This window comes from Erpetoichthys calabaricus, chromosome 3 (assembly GCF_900747795.2).
Source record: "Erpetoichthys calabaricus chromosome 3, fErpCal1.3, whole genome shotgun sequence".
NCBI lineage: Eukaryota > Metazoa > Chordata > Cladistia > Polypteriformes > Polypteridae > Erpetoichthys > Erpetoichthys calabaricus.
In genome coordinates, this window is record NC_041396.2 from 85,224,990 (window position 1) to 85,242,794 (window position 17,805).

At 35.5% G+C, this 17,805-nt stretch overlaps 2 protein-coding genes across 8 annotated transcripts in view; one reads left to right on the forward strand and one right to left on the reverse strand.

Annotated features, from left to right (window-relative positions):
- taf11 (TAF11 RNA polymerase II, TATA box binding protein (TBP)-associated factor) overlaps positions 1 to 17,805 on the reverse strand; it is a 472,816-nt gene that overhangs the window by 107,501 nt on the left and 347,510 nt on the right. The window lies entirely within an intron of this gene.
- The window catches only part of LOC114648154 (ankyrin repeat and SAM domain-containing protein 1A-like), a 236,662-nt gene that overhangs the window by 66,899 nt on the left and 151,958 nt on the right, over positions 1 to 17,805 (forward strand). For 5 of the 7 annotated variants that reach the window (XM_051924634.1, XM_028797015.2, XM_051924633.1 and 2 more), the window contains exons 3-4: positions 5,317 to 5,473; positions 10,274 to 10,336. In XM_051924634.1, coding sequence (XP_051780594.1) covers positions 5,317 to 5,473; positions 10,274 to 10,336 — 220 coding nt within the window. Of the gene's footprint in view, positions 1 to 5,316; positions 5,474 to 10,273; positions 10,363 to 17,805 lie in introns of those variants that run through there. The other 2 variants (XM_028797017.2, XM_051924635.1) reach the window with 2 other exon arrangements.

Sequence of the window (17,805 nt, forward strand, 5' to 3'; positions counted from 1 at the left end):
AGTTTGTCTTGCTCTCATGGGAAGATGCAGTTCTTACAGACCTTTTCAAATTTTGACTGAAACTGTCCACTGCTTCTCAGTAGGAAATATTGAAATTAAAATTTGTTATAGGCTATAATTAAAGATCAGTTCCAGTCTTAAAGTCCTCTATTTACCTTTTAAAAACAGAATCGGAGCTCATTTCTTTTACACACATTTAATTTTGTATTTATTCATTGGTAATAACTTAGCATTTTTGTTACAAGTCCTTAACTACCACAGTTGCACTAAAAGTTTTTATTATACACAGAAATATAACATATGTTAATTCCAGCACAAATATTACTCCATGTGAAAAATCTGGATCCATCTGTTTATTTCTGTGCTGTTTTAGTGACAGCCATTATGGGCATTATAACCAGTAGTGCACAAGATAATTACAGGATGCCATCTTCCCAACTTGCAGTAAGTAGTCTGGAGCCCATACCTGTCTTAAGTATTATTTGAGGGCATTTGAATTGTGGCTATACTTATTGATTATTGAAAAACTAATTATGAAAGTAATGTTTTTTGTGAATTATTGAAAAACCCCTAACTTGCTGGCAACTTAATCATTAAGCCATTGCAGTTCCTAAAAGAACCTCTAAGTTTCAGCAGATGATTTTTATAAACTGAATCACTCTAGGAAATGATTAGTTCAATAGAAATGCCTTGAGCTTTAAAAGTTCAAACCTACATTATAATTAGAAACATAGTATTTGATTTTGCCAAAAATATTTCCAATAACGAAATTGTTGTGTTTAAGTAATCTTCTGGCATTATAATTTGATTTATTGAAATGCTGAACAAATTTATGAATAAACCCTGTTAGTCATTTTACTCCTGATTAGCAGGTTGTCTCAGTAAATTATGGAATCACTAAATCACTGACACTTTTCTTTTTAAAAGATTCAAATCAAATGGCTTTTTAAAATTTTATTTAATAGGTAAGTAATGTAACCTTGCATAGTTTTTCAAACAAGAAGGCATTTTCGTTTTTATTTTTTTATTGAAGTATGTAATGAAAGGAGTATTCTTATTTAATATGCTTTGTAAATGCTCCCATTCCTTACTGTAATTTCCATTTTTTTCAGTAACACATTGTCCAGTGTGTACATTATATAGTGTATAATTTGATGTTTCACAATTTAAGAGAAGAATTGCAGATTAATCATTATTTATACACCAAAAAAATTTCTGTTTCAATATGTGGTGAAAATGAATCATGCTATTACTGAACTAGAATGGGGTTAAAATTGTTATGCAAATACTAAATGAATAAGATTAATGATCCCAGTAAGTCTGCTGAGGCACTGAGTTGTCATTTCATATAGTCGACTGAACACATTTGTGAGTGTGTGGATTGAGATGTTACTTATGATGATAATTTGACAAACCACCTAATAGAGTCAAGTATGATAAGAGAGTAGAACTTAGTCATGTTAATGATAATATTGTTTAACTTTTGTCCTGTGAACAACATATTGGATATGTGGGAGCATTCTCATGGATGAAGATTACATTTAGTAATAAATAAATAATAATGTTTTACTTGTGAACAACATGTTTAACATGTGGCAACAGGAAATTATTGAATATTACATCTAATGATAAAATGAACAAGTCAGTGATAAGTGAATCAAATGATTCAAACACTTTCTGATGAACCAGAGTGCTGTGCCCATTTTCTAATCCTGTATATTAGTTTTAAAAGCAGTTGCTCACTGCATGGGTGAAACACAGTAGACAGTATTGCTTTTTTCCCACTAACACCATGAAAGAGAATGACACTAAAGTTATGGTTTCTGGTGTTTTTTCCATATTGAGACAGAGTGAATTCTAAATTCTGTCTTTCACTCCGTTTCTGAAATGCTGAGTGAGAGATCCTTTTCCCACTGTACTCTGGGATCTTTAAAAGGAATGGACTTTAAAATGATTTTATATATTATAGAAATGCTGTCCGAGTCCCTAAGATGGATCAATATATCTTCTGGAATAGAAATAGGTGGGAGGTGAGGAATACTGGGCAGATTACGTTTAGCAAAGTTTCTGACTTGGATATAGTGGAAAAAGTGTGTTGATGGGAGATTAAATTTGGAGTGTAATTTGTTCATAGGATGCAAAGACATTATTTATATAAAAATCTTTTTTTTTTTTTTTTTTACTACTGATGGTAAAAGTATCTAGTTTCTCTTAAAGGAATATTCAACCAAGTTGATATTATTTTTTATATATGGTCAATGCTGGACAACAGCAAACGATATGGAAAAACCTCCATGGGAAAAAAAGAAATAAAATTTCCTGTAGCTTGTGTTGCATAATCCACATGTCTGTTGTCCATTTGAATGCTCAAAATGTGCCAAATAAGGGGGGTTGTCTTCAGTTCAAAAACTTTCTCCCATGAAGCTTCGAGTTGACTATTTATGATTTGTTCTGTTTAATGTGGATGTAGGTATTTAACAATATTTTACCAAAAACCATACATTTTGCCTGTTTTGAACATAATGACCAGATAATGAACATGTGGATTACACGTCACAAGTATTTAGATATTTTTTTTTCTTTTTCCTTGGGGGTTTTTCACATTGTTTGAAGCATTTGCTAAAATTGGACCACGTTCTATGAAAAATGTTATGATGTCTTTTCTCTATGAAAATACGAAATTAAAAATTTTTCTTGGACACCACTACAACCTACATGGAGTAAGTAACATATTAAAAAAATATATATATTTTCAAGTGGAGAGAAATCTTGGAGAATCTAGGCATTTTTACCAGCAGTTAAAAAAAAAGGAAGTTTATTGTCGGAGATAAAAAGTAAATTGTGAAAGAAGTTGGAAACCTGCCAAGTTAGGAATACTGTAAATGGAGACAATGACTGGCTCAACAGTATACAGCAATTTCCTATTTCTTAAATTTGAAGTTAAACTCCATAGGTTCCTGTCAATTGTACTTGGGTATTATCAGCGCTGATACAACTTAATGCATACTTTTATAGAGTTTTACTTTCCCTTATCCCTAGTGGGAGCGGTTATTTGACTACTATTTCAGTGAATTCCCAGTGACTTGCACCTCAATGGAGATGCATGTATTTTTTAAACTGACGTGTGTTTTTTATGTTTTTTTTTTCTCTGCGCTGTTTTACTTCACACAGAATGCCTTTTATTTCTTCCAGCTTATTTTATATTACCTGTAAAATCTGGTTCATTATGAATTACATTTTTAAAGTTGCATTGAACGCTGTCAACAAATTCTTGTATTTCATCTTTTGTATAGGTGAATTCATTCATAATTTTGTATAAAGAGCACTTGTTGCACAGAGAAAGACATGCAAACATTTAAAGCAATAGTAGTAATTACAGAAGTAAAACTCGAAGACCTGGCAGTAGTGGCAAACAAGATAGTAATCTTTTTTGCAGCACACTTTATTGAGATATATCAATGCAGATCTCGTGGAGTAGGGGCTAAATGTCTTTTGAAAAGGCCACACTCCCCAATAAATGGTCCTTTTATTTTGAAGCCTAGGCTAATTATTTAATGCTTCCAACATCCGCCTACTTCTGTCACACTGTGAAAGAACAAACTCCTCAGGTATTAGACAAAAATGGTACCCAACTTGACTTTTAATGCAAATTCAGCTTCTCCAAATTAAGCTGATGTCACATTACACAATGTCTAGTCATTACAGATGTCAAACTTGATGGCTGCAGCTACTAATAATATCGTTGGTTAATGTCAGTTTACATGACTGATAAACACTAGACATGTCACATTTAGTGATTGTATGCCAACCTTCCAGCACAGTTGGGCTCACCTTTTTTTCTGACAGCTAATAATGTGCTGCCTAATGGAGCCGGTGCTGTAGAAAGTGTTAACAGCTATGAAGAGTTCAGCCACAATCTCTGCTCTTTTTAATTTTTTTTTCCATTCTGTCATGGTACATAAAGCATGAGACTTCAGACAGACAAGTCTCTCTTCTGTTAGTTAAATGCCAAACACTTGTGATCCTTTTTCCTTGTTCTCTGCATTATAATATGCATTGTACGTCTGGATGAGCATATTATCAGCTGTCATGCTCACAGAGCCCACTCCTATCACTAAGAACAAAATCAAACCTGTGTGATTTGGTTGAAGCAAGTCGTCATGTCACATTATGCAACTACCTCTGACTCTCTAAGATGGTGTAGATGAAGGCTATGACTGAAAATAACTGAAAAAGTTTGGTAATGTGGCATAGCCTTACGCAGCTTTTAAGGTGCAGTCCCAAAATCACAGCACAATCACAAGCACATAATCAAAACAAGAAGACCTGGTGCATCACTGAGAACAGGACCATGGGCAAGTTTCCTGTCTGTTGCAGAGCTCATAGTTGTTCAGTTGTTTCCAGGTAACTTTTTTCAGAGTTAAGGTTCCAAGATTGAATGCCTGTATGAATTCTAAGAAGTCAACAGTTAAATGTTAAAAAGTTGCAAGCCTGCCAAGCTTTAGTAGATGCCAGTATATCATGTTATTCAATTATTTGTAACTGCTCCAAATGCATTTTTGTCCCTTCACCTGTTAGTTCAATAGCAAGTTTTTCTAAGAAATTTTTAGTTTATATAAAAATGCGTTATACCTTAGTTTGAACTTTGCTTTGAAGTTAATTGTTTTATAGTTTAATACTGTATCACTCATACAGTATATATAGCTTCTGACTATAAGTAAAATGTTTTTTCTAATGCAAACTAAATATATGTTATGTATGCATAGAAGTATATGCAGACTTTGAATATATAAAATTGTCATTCAAAAACTCACACACCCCTGTAATTTTGAAGCTGGATCTTGGTCTCAATTGATAACTCATGACACATGCAACGCGACCCAAGAATTTGACAAGTGTGGCAAGGCTGGACCAAAATTGGGCTTTGAATCTCTTTCATAGCTGGCACAGACAGAGCAGTGTGTGTCTCTGTGTGTGGTTTGACAGGTTACATGTGTCAGAGCGACCAACTGATGTGCAACATACCTGACAACACAGCGGAGTGTACCAATGACAGGAAACACCACCACCGCACCACCTAAAATGACACGCATGCTTTTAATTCACATTGCCGCCTTATTCAAATCATGGAGTGGAGGAGACAGGATCATGGTCATTTGACCAAATGATAAAACTGTATTTGTCCATAGTAGATTAGGTTATGGCTTCCGTTGGTGGGATTATATTATTTAAAGTGATGAATGGGCCACCCACTGACAGGTTTCAGGTTTTGGTGCCACATTTAATAGTTTCATATTTTTTATATGTCCCATGCAGCGAAATTGTGGAACTGCTCCTACGGAATGAAGCTTTGACAAACATAGCTGACAACAAAGGCTGCTATCCACTGCACCTGGCGGCGTGGAAGGGGGACCAGCAGATTGTTCGGCTGCTAATTCGGCAGGGACCTTCACATCCAAAACTCAATGAACAGGTCTGTAAAAAAAAAAAAAAAAAAAAATTCTTTGAGTGATATGGAATAAAAACTTCTGAAATATGAAGGGTTGGATGGGCCAGAATATTCAAGAATTACCACTATTAGATTTTAGGTTGAGAAGACTGTCCTCTTTGGCTTTATTTAAAATGTTTGAATCCTTTCATTTATGGGAATAACACTGATGAATGAGAAACCCATAACACATTTCATGAACATTTTAAAAAGTAACTTTTGAAGGTAAAATGCTGAGTCTATGGTTTTCTTAAAAAGGAAGAATGAATAAGGCATAGTTAATATACCTTTATTTGCTGTTAATTACTGTACTGTATATCACATCTTTAAAAAGACTTCTCCTTTTTGAGTAAATGGATGGGATGGGATTGGAAGGTGTCAATTGTAATTCATTCCCTGCATAAAGAAACTAAATACATCTGAAAAAACAATTTTGTTATTCTGGATAAACAGGAGAATTCTTTGAAGTTTGACCCTTGCTAGGATTTGTTGAGATACTGCAAAGTGTAAATAGGTTTCTTACACCAGCTGTCAAATAGATAGAGTAAACTTTTTGGCCCTTTACAAATAGGTTTTTATATAATTATACACACTAGAGTCTGAACACACACCAGAATCAGAATGACTGAAAAGGAAGAATGCCAGTGAGGCATTATGCAGGCATATTACTGTTGGTATAAAGGAGACCCAGTAATGTTTCCTGACATAATTCTGCTGAATGATTTGTTGGCTGAAAGTCCTCAGTGTCGGTGTGTCAGGGAGATGATGTGCAGCATTGTTCATAATGGCACTCAAAGGGTCCAGAGTGCATCCTGTAAGTGAGTCTGCCCCTTTTATTAGTTTGTTGATTTGGTAGGTCTCATTTGTGGTGAAGTTACCAGCCCAGAACATCACAGCATAGAAAAGTCACACTGGCCATTACAGAGCTGTAGATGGTATGATGGATGTCACTACACACATTAAAGGAATGCAGTCTTCTAAGAGAAAAGAGCCCGCTCTGTCCTTTCTTATATAGTTCCTCAGTGTTCCAGGACCAGTTCAACCTGTCATTGATATGGACCCCCGAGTACTTATATGAGTACACCACCTCTACATCCACTCCTTCAATAGTGACTGGACATAGAGTTTCTTTGGTGCAGAAAAAGTCAGTAACCAGTTCTTCGGTTTTGCCAATGTTAAGATGCAGACAATTCTCTTTTCACCAATAAGCAAACTTTTCCACCTGTCTCCTATATTTTGTTTCATGCCCCTTATAAATACACCCCTTAAGTGCTGAATCATTTGAGAATTTCTGGAAGTGGCATGACCTGGTGCTATATTTATAGTCTGGGTTGTACAGAATGAAGAGAAAACTGGACAAGGCTGTTCCTTGTGGTGCTCCAGTGTTGCTCACATCTGTATCAGAAACACAGTTCCTGGGCTGACTGCAGTTTGTGAGACTTAACAGATAGCTTATTATCCAGGACACCATAGGCTTATCCATCTGCGTATCTTTGAGCTTACCCCTTAATAGGGATAGTTGGCTGGTTTTGATGGCACTTCAGAAATCGATAAACATAATCCTTACGGTGCTGTCGTCTTTGTTCTGGTGAGAATAAACCTTGTGGAGCAGATCGATAATTGCATCCTCCACTCCATTCTTTGTATGATAGGCAAATTGCAGTAGTCCAGCACGGTGGCGCAGTGGGTAGCTCTGCTGCCTCACAGTAAGGAGACCTGGGTTCGCTTCCCGGGTCCTCCCTGCGTGGAGTTTGCATGTTCTCCCCGTGTCTTCATGGGTTTCCTCCAGGTGCTCCGGTTTCCTCCCAAAGTCCGAAGACATGCAGGTTAAGTGCATTGGCAATCCTAAATTGTCCCTGGTGTGTGTGTGTGTATGTGTGTGTGCGTGTGTGTGTGCCCTGCGGTGGGCTGATGCCCTGCCTGGGATTTGTTCCTGCCTTGCACCCTGTGTTGGCTGGGATTGGCTCCAGCAGACCCCCGTGATCCTGTGTTAGGATATAGCGGGTTGGATAATGACTGACTGACAGGTGGTCTACCACAAGTGGACTTGTATAGTCCAGGACCACCCTCAAAGGCCTTCATGATATGAGACTTTCATGCCCACTGGTCTGTAGTCATTAGGTGTATTAATAAAAAATAAATAAATAAACTAAAAAACAATTTCCTGTGCCATCATTCAGTTAGTCCATTTGTATGCAACTTTAGTACACTTGCACGAGATCAAACTGCCTCTTTTATTTTGACTTCTAGTTACTGTGCAACAAGTCTATAGTGGAGTTTAATTATATTCAAAATAAGTCTAAATGCTGAAAAGCGGATCTTTTTTTATTATTTAAAAAAAATCTTCGTTCATTAACCCATTTATATGTCATCATAACTTAAAGTTATGCAGTGCTGTATTTGTTTTCAGCACTTAGTTTAAAAGGATTCAACTGAAACAGACTGATTTGATTTTATAGCTTGCCAGTTAAATGGTTAATTACACTTTTATCTTCTATTTTTAAAAAAAAAAAAAAAGAAACTGTTGGTGCTAATTGCCTAAATAGTGTAATATGCATATTACTGATATGGGATCCTAATTGCTTCACCATTCTCTAACTCATGAAAATAAAAATGTTTGTGTTGCTTTTTAAAACATACCAGTTTTTCTTTTTTTTTTACATTTGAACAAATTCAGTGTTTGCACCTGTTGTACTAGAGACAACAAGCAACGTATTTATCTGTTGGAGAAAAATTGTACTGACGACAGAATGAGGCATACTGCTCAGCATCCCCTTTTTTTACAGTCAAGTTCCAAACGAGTTATTAACCCAAGTTATTGCTCTTAATGATACAAATGTTTGCCAAGACAAATCTGTTTGTATTAATGTAAATTAAAGATGCCTTCCTAGGAAAAAAAATCAGGTCCAAGTAGTTTCACATTACCAGAATAACTAATTGCATAAATAAAGTTTTAGAGAATAGTAAGAAAGTTTTAATTTTTCAGATTATTAGTTCATCGCTTGTCTATAAGACTAAGAACCACAGAAATGCATGTTTCCTCTGAGCTGCTAGTACAGGGGCCCACAACGCAAGCTAGTCACTGATAGTTAAAAGCATTGTGATTGGTTGAAAATGAATGAGAACGTTCATTTGTGGAGATGAAAGACCCTACTGCAGTCACCCAGAATAGAACAAGGAAAACTCCTCTCCCGACAAATCATCTTCTAAAATTTGAAGTTACATCAACGGTCATCGTATAATAAGAGGCTGCTTTTGTGTTTGTTGGCTGACACATCCCTCTTTCCAGAAATATTGAGATACACAACAAAAGGAAGAATTTACATATTAGATGTAGGCAGAATTTGGCAGGTCTAGGTGAAGATAAGCACTACATGTGCAATCAAGAATTGTTCAAAGTCAGTATATTGCTACTTAGAGGACAAGTGGTCCTGTCATTGAGGCTGTACATCAAATGGAGTGAAAAAGTAGTTGATCTCTGATGATTTAGTGCATCACTTGCACCATCTGTAAACTGTACAGAACTCTTGGTGCCCTGCTTTTATATGAAAAGACACAGTGCTGGTGACTTAAGTGTTTTCACCTCATAGAGAAGTGTCCTGCTGTGTGTAATGATGTTGAGTAATCAAAATGTGTTTTTATTTATTTTGTTGGCCTTTGTTGTGTGCAAAACTGCAAACAGAAAAGTCAAATGAAGTATGCATAAAATTAAATAATTAAAGATATATGTATGTATCAGCCAAATTTCACCTGCATTTGAAGTGCTTTAGATTGACCAACATCAGTGCTGGCATACACATTCTAAATGGGGGCTGAAAAACCTGCTCAACTTACATTCAACTCTGTTTGAAAATCAGTTTGCTTTAATTTTCCAATTACTGTAAACTTCATCAGGATAAATGGAGTGGGAATGCATGAATGAATGGATGAAATGATCATTTTCCATCTGTTGAAGAATGTTTACATTTTATGTTGTTTTGTAATTAACGTTATAGACAAAAAATGATTGTGCTTGAGTGACACCTCCACAGACAAAGCATCTGAAGATTTTCTCCAGTTTGTGTAGCTGGGATCATTAGTTTTACAAACATGCTTTTGCCATAAGTAGCGTTTTACAAAGCAGTGTAATATTTTCAACAAGAAACCTCTTGGCAACGTTCTTTTCAATATCTGCACACTAAGGATTTAACAAGAGTGCTTCTTCAGTTTTTTAACATGGGGTCTTTGTCCATTCATAACTAATAATGCTTTTTTCAGATAAATAAGGAGATGCAAAGATATTTGAATATTTGAGTGTTTTTTTTCTGTGGGGTTAAACTATTAAATTCTTAGATTTATAAAGCTAGTTATAAAGATCCCCAAAATAGCCACCTATTTCATCGACTATATTAGACTTGTAAATGCAGTGAGGTGATAATCGAAGAAGGGTGTCAGAGAAGCACCTTGAAGTAAAATGTGAGACTGGGAGTATTCATGCTAATTAGGATGGCCAGTCCTTTGTCGTGGAAGGTCAGTGTGGGGATATGCTTTTGTTCCAACCAAGATCTTAGTTAAAACAATGTCTTGTGATTATTAGACCATTCTATTCAAGTATGTGTTCATTCTGCTGTATCCAAGGTATTTTAAATTTTCCATAAAAAATGTAACAGTGATTTTTATGTAAAGAAAGGAATAGAGCCCCTTAGTCCATCAAGTTTTTAAAATTATCTAAAATCTTTTTATTATTGTTTTTTTTTTTTTATATACTCATAATTAATTGTTTAAACATTACTCTCTTCCTCCTAGAGCTCTGTAAGCACCAAAGAATTCAAAAGGTGTGGCCCCTTTGACCCCTATATAAACGCCAAGGTGTGTACCCCTCACCCTACTCAGCGGTAATTACCCCTTCTCTGCCTTTAAAAGCGCAATGCCCTGCCTGATTTTTCTGCCGTCTTACAGCTTTGTCTTGCTTTTATTGTCCCGGGAGTTGGTGGTGTCTTTTAAGAAAAAGAGTATGCTGGTGGAATACATGGTCGCTGTGATTGGGGAGCTTGCCTAAAGGTCACTGTTTAAATTTGTGCCGAGCAAGTAATATGATGCATGTCCATATTTGTACAAGACTGTTAAAAACAGAGGTATTTTTTTGTTAATTTCCTGTGCTTGTCTGGTGTGGATTCTGCATATTCATCCCATGTGTACTAACGTTTTCTTTGGATACTCTAGTGTTCCTCCCACATTCAAATGACATTTAGTTTAGGCCGAGTGGTGACCCCCCCCCCACCCAGTTAAATTTGTATTACTGTGTAGATTTTGTTCATTCCTGGTCCCTATAGTGCTGTCCATGTTGCCAGGAATAAATGACATTTAGAAAATTGATTTTTTTGAAGACACAATATTATACTATACTAATATCAACTATTACATGTTTTATAATTTTACATATTGGAGTTGACACAATTATAAATAATTCAACTAAGTGAGTAATTTCATTATCTGTTTTAGACCATACATGTACAAAACAGCAGTGGAACTAGCAGCCCATATATTCCCCAAATGCTTCAGTGCTAAATCATAGACCAAACAAACCCCACCTGAATATCCTTTGAAAACCAAACCTGCCATCTATAGGTATAATATTTTCTTCCTGCTTAAACTTAATCCCAGCAATATCTTATGTATGATGTCATGTCAGTGAAACTTAAAAGTACCATTAGAAAACAGCATGCTATAAAACACACAATGGTACTGTACATGTTTGTTGATAACTATGTATAGCTCTCTAATTAAAATGTTTATTAGCTATAAAGTACACTTTGTGACAAAGCAAAAATAGCTGTGCCCAACAGCATCTCTTCAGTTTTTCAGAAAATGTGTATTCAGAACAGGTGACTTGTGAGACGCAATGATTCTCATGGCAAAATAATTAATTTATTATTCAAGATGAGGCCTTTCTGAGGACGTATTGTAGGCATTTAAAACTATGATAACTTATAATCAAAGTGGTTTTGCGTCATGGCATTGGAGCATATGGATGTTAAATGTTACCTTGTGGCACGTGAAACTATTATTTTAAGGAGGGGACAATAGTTGAGATTACCGAATGTCCTACATACGAATGCTCATTATGGTGGGCATTCTTGGTGTGGTAGGTAGTTTTACAATGCATTGCACAACCACCTTCATAAATAAATGCTGCAGATTGGTTTCATTTGTCAATGAATTGATCATGTGTGGTGTTCACTTTTAAATACAAATGTGATAAATTTATGAAACGGTTGTATTCTCAAATACATGTCTTTGAAATTTCTGATAGGCACCTTACTTGCTCCTTATTGACCATTTCCATGCACCCTCATTCCAGTACAGTGCCAAAAGAGGACCAAGGTAGATTTTTCTGGTAAATCATTCCTGGCTGCATATTGTGTCCTCAATAAAGTGTTGCATTTCTTGCTGCCTAACAAACAATGCATTTCCATATGTGCTTGTTGTCTGCTACAACGACATTTTTACTATAAGAAATTGGTTGATATCTCTACACAGTTACAGAATAGCTTTGTTAAACACTGACAGCACATTATGTCTTTGGATTGTGGTGCTATGCAACCATTTGTGCTTCAAAATGTTGAAACGCTCATTGTCTTCCTTCTTAATGATTGTCCATTTTTAAATTTAACAGGAGGATTTGACATTTATCAATTTACTATTTGTAGGTATCCTCAACGAATCAGCTTGAATCCCTTATTGTTTCATAGTCTAACTGCCTACCTAGTAACCTAGAGAACTGACCAACTGTGCTAAGCTGTAATGGTCTGCATACACTTCTTACATGACAGTGTTGCGTAGATTTCATTTTTTTGAAACTTAGACAAGTGAAAAGTATTTATATCTTGACATTAAATCTTGTTTTACTTATTGTAAGAATTATTGACTTATCAAAAAACTTGAATTCACAAGTATTTAGCATATTTTAAGAAATCTATGTCTGTAGTACTAGGGTGTTGTACTGTGTTAGCCATTATGAATGTAGAGAAAAGCCAAGCAAAATGACACCTTTTATTGGCTAACTAAAAAGATTACAATATGCAAGCTTTCAAGGCAACTCAAGTTCCTTCTTCAGGCAAGGTGTTTGCCATTTTGCTTGGCTTTTAAGAAATCTTGAAAAGTGGATTTTGCTTTCCCCAATGGCAGATTTTTTTTTTTTTTTGCTAAATAAAAGAAAAACAACTCCCATTTAAAGTTTTTTGTTTAGTTTTTGCATATGCACGTTTGCAGTGTGAATGTTTGTGTTCCAACCAGATTCACCATAAGTGATGATAATTGATCTTTTTGGTCTTTTTTCTCTTTTCTTATTCGACATTCAGAAAAGCACAGCGTTATGATTTTTACATTATAAGACATTTAGAAATATTTTTATCTTTTGCTATAGCTTTAAATGCTTAACTCTTTTTTTTTTCCCCGTTATTTTTTTCTTTATACTGTATAGTCTGCTCCTTCATTGTATCCTAATGGTGACAATTAAACACAAGCAAAGCAGACACCCAGATGAACAACACTAAATGATGAAGAGCTGCAACTGCTTCAGCATCAGACCCACTAATTAGTCAGTAATGGAAAGGCAGAATAGAAATCAGGAGTAACAAAAATAAAAAGTAAAAAAAAAAATACAACTGCTTAATTTTTATTAAAATGAATTAACACACTTACTTTTGTAATTTCTTCATTGACCCCAAAACACAGAAACTGGAAAATAACAGCTTACTTAATTAGGGCAAGAGTCCAATTAAAAGCAGAAGTTCGCAGGAGCCAAAACTTGCAGCCCCAGAAGGTCCTCAAGACTGAGTTTGGAAACCTCTGGTCTATAGTGTTTAAAACAGACACATTAACAATCTCCAAAAAGAAAGATAATTCCAATATGTATTGCCTCACCTCAAGATGTTCTCTAAAAACATCTGCATTTTCTCAGTTTTGACCTAAGACAAGTGGTACTGTAAAACACTGTAACATAATGAGGTTCCGTAAATGTCTGCAGCACCAGTATTATTTTTTTTTCACATTAGAAAAAGCAATTGACTGAAGTAGCTCCAAGCTCACTTTTTGTAGAGCATTGCTTAATGTATAGCATTGCACTCTATTTGCTGAAGACCTACTTTTACTGTGGAAGCAGCTATGGGTAATATTCTAGAAAGGAAGAGGCATAATGTATTGCTGTGGCTATGCCTACTGCGCACTTCCAGCTGAAAGAGTATTTTCCACTACTGCCATAATCGTCACCAGAATATATGGATGTTCTGGTTCTATGACAGAAAAACACACGAGGTATAATTTTGCTGTAATGAGATCGTTATTGCAGCAGAACTAAGATGCCCCTGATTACAAGAAATATTTGCATTTTGATTTAATGTATACTGTTATATAAAAATTTCAAGTTTTTCTCTTTTTTTTTTTTTAAATAAAGTATTTAGCAGTCATGCTTACTAAAATGTGATGTATTATTCACATGTAGCTGAATGGCTCTTAGGTTGATGATAAACTATTGTTAGGCTCTTTACATCTCTCTGGTATAAAAAAAAATCTTGGAAGGAGATGAGACATGATTTTCTTAGAGAGACACTTTCACGTCCCGTGAGACAAGACTTTGTGCCAAGAGATTTAACCACGCCCGGGGCCGGAAATAAAAGACAAAGTGTAGAAGACAAAGTAGAACGTCGTAAAGAATTCAAAATCATTGGCATGGTACACATGCAGAGCAGGTTAGAGATAATGGAAGTATGAAAATTCTAAAGTCTCAAAAAAAGGATAATAAAGATTGCATTCGCACAAACAAACGGAAATTATTATTATATATATTGTAATATATATATTACATTATAATATATTGTTTGGATTTAAACTTTAAGTCGGGGACTTGTAGATCGCCTAATTCATGTTGCCATCTGGAGAAAAAAAAGTAGTGTTTCTTCCCAATGAAGAGGCGTTGTCACGATGTAATTCCAAACACAGAATCAAAATTCAATGCAATTCTGACGAAAGGGTAAAAGCAAAAAGAGATCGAATATGTGGACATAGGTGATATGACAGAAGTATGTAGATATTATTTGACTTTAAACTTTAAGTCGGAGATTTGTAGATCATCTAATTCGTGTTGCCATCAGGGAAAAGTAGTGTTTCTTCCCATTGAAGAGGCGTATCCGCGAGAATGAAAAGATTTGTTGTTTGGTGAAAGTGAAATCCACATACACATGCGGCAGAGACGCAAAGTGGCTGGTGTGTAGCGCAGGCTGGGGGGGTTGACAAGCGAAGTGAGCAGTGGGCGAGACCCCCTAGTGTTTAATAAATATTCATTATGTGGCATTTTGATGTGTCAGAGATTTTTTTTATTTGATAAAAAGATAAGACAATGCTAAATCATTCAAATTGTCTATCATTATTATAAGTTCTTACCTACAGTTGATTCACCAAAGCATGTAGCCAGTTGTTTAAAATCTTAATCTTCCTTAACTTCGAATGAATTCACAACCCCTGACTAATGTAATCTGAAGGTTTAAGGACTGAGGTTTGGTGTTTTGGAAAATATACACCATAATAATAGTAATCAGTTAATTGTGTGGTACCACTAACAGTATTCAGTATCATAAATTATATTACAGAGCAAACAAGATTATAACATCACATTCTTAAACCTGCCTTATTCAATTCAGGGTCATAAAGCAGCATTGGGCAGAAAGCAAGAGCTGGTTAATTGCAGGGCTTACTCACGTATACAGCCAAGCTTGTAGAGGGCCACTGCTCAACCTAATATACCTCTTTTTGGAGAGGTGGCAGAAAAACACAGTCAGATAGGGGAAATATATTACTTTAAAAAAGTAAAACAAATTAAAAATTGCAGTGTTCTAGACAAACCAAACACAATCATGACCATTTTTTCTTAAACTTGAACGTTCTGGTGGAGGAAAAATCCAAATTCTGATATGTGTATCCATTGGACAGATACTTTTAAGCGCATTGTGGAATATGTGGGAGTTGAAATGACCGGTAGCTAACTGCTAAAGTGATTTGAGTAAGTTAATAATGGATGACTTAAGGGAGGCATTAAGAGATGTAAACAAACAGCCTGCAGGACAGTCTTTAATGTCATCAGTGATGATGACTGTAATGTTGTCACCATTTACTTGCACATGTCTATGTGTGTGTTCTAATAACACAAGCTTATTAGAAATTGATCCACATTGCCTGTCTTATTCATACTGTGCTGGTACTGAAAGAGAAGCACACCATCCCTCAGTTGTATGCCCATTTAGCTAATCATTAAAGCCTTACTGATCTTTTTTTTGACATTTCTGAAGAGAAATCTCCGCACCATCAACACCCTGCCTTTTCCATTATCTAAGTGTCTTTCAAGTGACATGTTAGTTTAACTACATATTATTCCATCTGATTATGATGTGGGAACCATTTGCAATCCTGTCAGATCCGGTTTAGGGCACAGGTGACCTGCTCCTGTCTGGGAATCAAACCTTGAATGCAGTGCCATCCTACACACTTGCACATACACACATAGTCCCTCATATTCAGCCTTGGGGGAAAAAAGAAAGTATGTTGTGATTTTTTTAATCAGAGTTTAAATGACAGTTCTTTTGTCATCGCAGAATTGTGTTTTAGACCCCAATTAATAAAATCACAGAACTGAAAGACAGTTTGCTTGCTTTTTCCCATGACTGTATATGCAAATGTAATATTTACAGTTAACTAAAGACGTGTGTCTTTTGTGATGTGGGAGGAAAATGTGTGTGTTGGTGTGTATGTGTGTCCACATATACTGTATGTATGTACTGTGTGGGTTTGTAAAATAAATAAATATGTAAAATCTGAAATGGTACAGTGGTAAGCCGCAAACTTCCATAGGTTAAAAAAAATACCACACTGCTTTTATACAGCCAGAAGGTGTGTAAGTAATCAACAGACATTGGGACATCTGTAGGAATTGTGTGTATCAAATTTCAAAATTTAATTAAGTTCCATTTCTCCGAAAAGCTTTAAGCTGTTAGCCCATTAGTTGTTCCTTGAAAAGGGTCTTTTTGTTTAACTCTGAAATGGCCTTATTTCCCAGTTTTTGGTAATCTAGACTTTTTTTTTTTTTTTTTTTAAACCTCTGTCAGTTTAACACTTACCTTTATACCATTTCAGGTTATTCACTAGACTTGAACTGCTTATACTTCAATAAAACTGGAAGAATCGGAATGTTATAAAACTTCTGACGTGTGTTAGTGAGTGTATATATGTGAATATGCAAATGCAATATTTATAAAGCTTGTGTTTGTATTGAACATATTACTATATTTGAGCATGTGCATTATTCTATAATATGAATGTAATTAGCTCTTTTTGTGGATTTATAGTATTACAACTAGCAGATTTTAAGAAAAAGGATGCCAAAATATGAAATATTTGTGCACCTAATGAACATATGCAAAATATTAGTACAAAAGCAGTTTTTGGCTACACATGTATTTTACGCACAATATTTTTGACCCTGGAAATCCTAAATAATGACTAAATATAATTAATGAACTATGAATAAATAAAGGCTAGATTTCTTGAGGTGGCTGTCTGTCATCTCCCATTCATAACTTGACCTATTTCTGTTTCATCATCTTTCTGGACAGGTTAGCTAAACTGCATCTGATTCTGTAATTTGTGAAAGTTATATATAAGCGCAACTCTGGTGTTCCAGCGGAAAACTCTTTGTGTTTAAGGTCCTACTCTATTAATCCTTAAGGCTGCTTTATTGTTAACAAAATACATATTTTATACAGTAGAACCCCGCTAATCCGAACCCCGCTAATCCGAAAATCCGCCTAATCCGAACAGGACTAGGGAAAAAAAAGTAAAGAAAACAAGTTTTTTCAAGTTATGTCGTACGTTTAATGTACATTTAAGAAACTTGTAATTTTTCAATTTCTAACTAAAAATCCAAAATACAGCCTTACTTAAAATTGAAACAAGTTCGAATTTACTCACATATGTAGAATCCATGTTCTGTACAGCATTTACACAAAACGTAAAAAGCAAACCATTATCTAAGAGATAAAGTCAGTGATCTCCTTCTGACGCAACGAACTAAAATGGCTTGAAGAAGCAATGTTTCGCCAACGCTGCATAAACATAACATCTGTTGGGGTTGCATCGGCATGTTGCTCAACGTAGCGCAAAGCAAGATCAAGGGCACTGGCTGCGGCAGTGTGTGGAACAACATCAGTCGGCGCGTCCCCTTCCTCCTCACTGTCGTCTGCGTCGAGATCAGCTGACGTTCCCTGCACAGCTGCCACAATGTCCTCATC